The 6,037-nt window shown below is 48.6% G+C and overlaps 1 protein-coding gene across 1 annotated transcript; it reads right to left on the bottom strand.

Annotated features, from left to right (window-relative positions):
* Window positions 1–1,130: 1,130 nt before the first annotated feature.
* On the bottom strand, window positions 1,131–5,612 carry LOC106696066 (inactive ubiquitin carboxyl-terminal hydrolase 53-like). The gene is made up of 2 exons (XM_014451135.2): window positions 5,290–5,612; window positions 1,131–4,416 (listed from the first exon to the last, which is right to left on the bottom strand). The coding sequence occupies exons 1-2, from the start codon at window positions 5,295–5,297 to the stop codon at window positions 3,450–3,452; spliced, it is 975 nt and encodes a 324-aa protein (XP_014306621.1). The 5' UTR covers window positions 5,298–5,612; the 3' UTR covers window positions 1,131–3,449.
* Window positions 5,613–6,037: the final 425 nt, after the last annotated feature.

The following is a 6,037-nucleotide window of genomic DNA, read 5'->3' as shown; positions in this document are numbered from 1 at the left end:
CAAACATTGTATGAACTGTTTCTGTGTTGCTGGCTGGTAATTTTGTCCAATAAATGTTTATTGTGCAGCTTACTTGGTCTGATGTGCAGGTTGTGACAGGATGACGGTTCTCATGTAGCTTACTCACTGCTGAGTCACGCACGAGCTTGCACTGCACACCACCTTTCCGAGCCTAAATCAGCCCACACACAGCGATGGCACATTCTGAGCATTTCTGCACGGGTGACACGAAGGCTCGGTGCGGGGCCTGGCTCTGATGGCACCCGGAAGTGGTGGCAGGTGAGGCGGAACCTGTCCTCCAGGTGCTGAGTAAGAATTGGCACTACCACTGAGCTGCGGCCTCAAGCAGTGACGGCTCACGTGCCCACGCTGACGGCTTCTAAGCCTCCACCCTGGTAAATGGGACACCAAGGACGTTGGCACACTTGCTATGGCAAGAACAAAGATATCAAAAGAATAACAGCGATATGACTTTAATCTGCTAAGTTTCACAAGCTTGGAAGTAAAACGGCTGTTTTCACAACCATTTGAAATGACTGGCTGATTAGCAGCCGTGCGGAAGGCTGTTAGCCTGAAAGTGTTAGGATGTGAAGTGCTGCCCGTTCCCACCCCTCACTGCACGGACTCACTCGGAGCCCACAGGGTGTTGAGGGTCAGTAGGGCAGCCAATGTGGATAATGCTCCAGGACAAGGGTCATGAAACTGGCCAGTGTCCCACAGCTGGCCCACTCACTGCCTCTCTTTCTAAGGCCCGTGAGCTGAGAAAGTGGCGGGAGAGAATGGATTATTTCCTGACATGTAAAAATTGAATGACATCTCAAGTGTACACGTCCACATTTCCCTGGCACACGCCTGCTTCCCCAGCCCTGGCGGAGCTGAGCGGTGAGCTGCAGACCCGTGTCCACAGGCCTCGAGTGCTGCCTGGCCCCTCACCGAGTCCGCCCGCTCCTGTGGGGGCTGCTCAGGCTTCACTGCCGTTTCCCTCAGGAGCCTCCTGTGACAACACTTGGTGGTCAGTGACATTCCAAGTCCCCCTGAACTTTAAATGGACATATTTCACATAAAGTATATAATCCACGTGGGGGGAGAAGAAGCCACAGTTCATGAATGCAAAGAAAGGTCCAACCATATCAACTTAAAGATCAGTTTATCTAAAAAAAAAAAAAATTTGAACTGGAAAAACTCATTTCACATGAAAATAGAACATTTGGAAGACAAGTATTTTGAACATTACAATTGGTTGCATTATTTCAAAATTATCATAGTTTATAAGCAGAAAACACCTATAAAAATAAATAGGCACCCTAAAAATAAAAATTTTAGATGTGGATTATTAGTTACTAAATAAGCACTCAAACTGTATTTGGAGTGTTCTCACATGAAGACGAACGGTCATTTCCAGCCTGTTCAAGCTGTTACATGATTCGGGATGTTTTGGCCGGACAGCACTCTAACAGGAGTCCAAGGGGGCATTCCTAGTTTGAACTCAACTGTGAGTGTAAATTCAAATCTATGAGATGGCTGTTAAATATCAGAAATCAGTTTAGCTATTTCAAATAATACATCTCAACTGAACATCTTGACCAGTAGAATAAAAACCTACACAAAAGATTTTTGAAAGCTATTAAAAATACATGAAGCCCATTTTCTAGTATGTTACAATGTTATAAAAGCAATGTTTATATACACTGACATTTCAAAGTTTACAAAGTTTACAATATTTACAAATGCTCCATACTCAAAGTCATGTTAAAAATACGCTTTCTTAAAAGATAAAATGTAATTTAGTTGATATTCAAGTATTTCTAAATGAAGAGAAGGTAACAATCACTATCGTAGTTAGAAAAGGCTATTAAAAAGCCTTCTTGGTGGAAGACAACTCTAAGATTTGATAACTGGGTAAAGTTAGATTTTTGTAAGCAATTACTTTCTATTTGTCTAGAAGTATTTTTAATCATTTACATTTTGGAATATTTTAATTTATGGAATTGGTCAAAGTATTAAATTTAGTAATCAGTTTATAAATGATCAAGTTCTACCTATAAACTTTACCCACTGGCAAAGGCAAGAAAAGCTTTCAGTGTGTCGTTCTTCATTCTCGGGTGTGGACAATGTGAAACTCAGTTGAGCCACAATTAGGTTCCTCAGTTAGTACAGAATGACAACTAATAAAGTCATAAGACAAAGTAACTCACACACTTGTGAGTTCATCGTAATAATGGGAGATTCCTTTATTTTATTTAAAAATAGAGCCCACTCCATGAGTGTAGTTAGGGTAAAACGACATTCATTCAAATTAAACCCTCTAAATCAAAGGCAACAATTTTATCTGGAAACCCGCAAGGATTTTCAGATACAAGAATCAGAAAATCAACAAAATGGGTTGCCAACCTACAGACAGAAGAGAAAAGCCAGGCGGCCACTGAGGTTCCCAGGAGGCACTAGGTCACCTTCCAACACTGGTCACTAGCAGCCCACAGTAACCACACCAAAATAAAGGCCATTCACATTTCATACAAACGTTTAAAAAAGTAACAAGATAAATAAATATACTAAAGCTAAGTATTTTATTATTTTTAGCTTACCTGGCTGAAGTATTGTTTATTGATACAACAGTCAAAGGCCAAACTGATGTTAACTAGGCATTCTGAATATGAAAGTTCTAGGAGCAAAATAAGTTTCTCCTGTTTTGACCTTGAGTATTGAATTTATAATTTTCTTTATTGCCCAGCAGTGTGGCTCAGTGGTTGAGCGCCGACCTATGAACCAGGAGGTCATGGTTCGATTCCCAGTCAGGGCACAGGCCTGGGTTGCGGGCTCAATCCCCAGTGTGGGGCGTGCAGGAGGCAGCTGATCAATGATTCTCTCTCATCATGATGTTTGTATTTCTATTTACCTCTCTCTTCCTCTCTGAAATCAATAAAAAATATATATATTTTAAAAATGTCTTTATCATTAAGGCTTTTCCCCCAAATGCTATCAATTTCACGGGTTGGTATTGTCTAAGAAGTCGGAACCCACGGGCTGGCCAAGTGTCCTTTGGCCCTACGAGAAAGTGCCTGTTCAGAAAGCCCAGCCGGCTTTGCCTGCCGCTACACATCCCCTGGCACGTTTCAGTTAGCACAGGGTAGCCATCTCCACACACGAGTTCTGGGTCCTCTCACACTCGGGGTTCTACCAACCACAAAATAAAGGGACAGACTCCATTTTTATTCAACCACAGCATACAATAAGTGACTTTCTGCACGCCCCTATTTTTCGAGGCAAGCCAAGACTCAACGGATTTCTAAAATACCCAGTAAGTTGATTGTCTCGAGGTAAAGTACACAGAGGAAGCTAAAGTGACAAATGACAAACACCACGGTTTTCGTTTCATTGCTCACTAGGCTCGGTCCGTCGATCTCCCTCCTGCTGTGATGGCCTCTGAGCGTGAGCTGCGGGGTCCTGGTTCATCTATCACAGTGGACACTGGGTTTGTGTCTTTGCTCAGGAGGGCAGCTTGCCCCGAGGCTGTCCGGCAGTGTAGGTCCCAGGCCTCCTGCGCCCAGAGGGGCCGGGTTCTCGCTCCCCCAGCTGGAGCGCTCCGGGAGGCAGAGCTTGGGCCTCTGGTGGTACTTGAGCCTGTACGTGTCGGTCATGCAGCTGTCGACGGAGAAGTAGGTGGTGAGGCAGATGGTCTCCCTGGGACAGGCCGGACTCCAGTCTGCTGGTTGGCACGAGGCAGCCACACCTGCCCCCAGGCCCGCCTGGGCACCGCTGGCTGAGCTGGCCGGGGGGTTCCGGGCGGCGCCCATGCGCTCTCTCGCATGGACCGTCTGCTTGAGCCTTTCGTCCTGGGAAGGGGCGCTCACTGTGGAGCCCGGTTCTGCTGTCCCCGTGCTGAGCGGCGGAGGACCAGCCGAGCGAGCACTGGGCGCCTCTGGGAGCCTGGCCGCGGGTGCAGGGCCGTTTTTCCCTGGCTGTGGCACACGGGTCACAGCATACCTTTTTGGTGGCAAAGGGGGTGGTGGATTCTGGCAAATGAGTTTTGGCACCTGACCACCGTCGGCTCTGCGAGGGGACGGAGCCCCTCGCCCCCTGGGTGGGGAGGTCTCCGGGGAGCACGGGCCCATGGCCATGCACTGCCGGGCGAGGGGGGCAGCGCTGGGCGGGAGCCCGGCAGCTCTCCCTGGCACCGAGGCTGGTGCGAAGTCATCGCTGTTCGTTCTCATTCCAGAAGCAGGACTAGCATCGGTGTGAGAGAGCACACCTGTCCCCTCGGAGCTGCCTCCATCTGGCTGAGCGGGAAATTGGCACTCGCTGGCCTGTTCAGGCTTTTGCTCCCCCGACAGGGTGAGCTCACCAGCTGGGAGGCCCCGGAGGACGTGTGGCCCCGACGCAGGGAGCAGCTTCCCGCTGGGGTCGCGTCCACGGGACCTGGAGTAGAAAAGCAAAGCGAAGCTACAGCCCCACATGCGAGCAGGCGGTGCGGGAGGGAACTGTCCGGTCACCTCCCCTCACAGCAGCACGTTAGGCGACTTTTGTGACATCACAGAAACGGAAGGGATCTGAAGCATTAACGTCTTACACTCTGACTCTCAACCAGACGGGAGTGCTTACCAGAAACACCGGCCAAGTTTCTAAGAGTTAGAAGTGTGATTTAAAAAAACGAAATCAAGTTTCTAAGCATTAGAAGTGTGATTTCAAAAGCTGTGAATTTCAGATTTAAGGAAGATATTCCCAGCAAACTCTTTAATTCCCTAAGACACTTCCCAACCAACATTGCAGAGTTTACAGTAATGGAGGTACTTTAATCTTGGCACATAAGGATAGGAGACTAATTTAAAATAATCTAGTTAACCAAGATTAGGTCTATTTAGGTAGTGATTAACCTCTAAGGTGAAGATAAAAGGTAGCACACTGCAAACAGTTTTGCTCACCTGGTCATTTTTATCATGGGCATTACAGAAGGATGGAGAGCTGAGGCTCTGCTAGGTAGAAAAGAGCTACGGTCAGGTCTCAGCTCCACTACTTTGGACAAATTGCTTCATCTAAGTCCCGAATTTTCTCTTTTGCAAAATACCATCTACTTTGTAAGGATCTACGAGGACTGAAGAATTGTGTCGTGCCCGTGGCCCTCTCTCCTTAGGTCCACATCCTTCTAACTGCCCCCCAATAAGACGGGCATCAGCATGCCGCAGGCCACGGCTGCGGGTAGTAACGGGCACTGTGCCTGTCTGTAAGTGAAGCGTTCCTCTAATACACCCACTTATGAAAAAGACATTAATATTCCCAACTGTCCCTCCTTACCTTTTCATTACAGGGTTTTTTATTTGTGGATGTGATTCTGGGTCATGAGACTTACAGCCTACTTCCAAGTTCTTGAATTCTTTTCTGCAGCCTGAGGAGGGAGAAAAGTGGGAGCATTTAAAATCTTCCAGTTAACAAACAAAACGAATTCCTCGACTCAGCTCAAATAGCACCTCTTTCCTGGCCCTTTCTACAGAATGAGTGGCTCTTCCCTCAATCTGTCACCTGAAAGTGTCAGCAATGGCAGAAAAATGCTCTTCCCACGGGTTGGGCTGGACCAGGGCCTGTGTCCTGGGTGCCTGTGTCCCGGGTGTATGAGTCCCAGGTGCCTGTGTCCCGGGTGACTATGTTCCAGGTGCCTGTGTCCTGGGTGCCTGTGTCCCGGGTGTATGAGTCCCAGGTGCCTGTGTCCTGGGTGTATGAGTCCCGGGTGCCTGTGTCCCGGGTGTATGAGTCCCAGGTGCCTGTGTCCTGGGTGCCTGTGTCCCGGGTGTATGAGTCCCAGGTGCCTGTGTCCCGGGTGACTATGTTCCAGGTGCCTGTGTCCTGGGTGCCTGTGTCCCGGGTGTATGAGTCCCAGGTGCCTGTGTCCCGGGTGACTATGTTCCAGGTGCCTGTGTCCTGGGTGCCTGTGTCCCGGGTGTATGAGTCCCGGGTGCCTGTGTCCCGGGTGTATGAGTCCCGGGTGCCTGTGTCCTGGGTGTATGAGTCCCGGGTGCCTGTGTCCCGGGTGTCTGTGTCCCGGGTG

This window comes from Myotis lucifugus, unplaced genomic scaffold (assembly GCF_000147115.1).
Source record: "Myotis lucifugus unplaced genomic scaffold, Myoluc2.0 scaffold_8104, whole genome shotgun sequence".
Taxonomy (NCBI): Eukaryota; Metazoa; Chordata; class Mammalia; order Chiroptera; family Vespertilionidae; genus Myotis; species Myotis lucifugus.
This window is presented reverse-complemented; position numbering and strand designations above follow the sequence as displayed.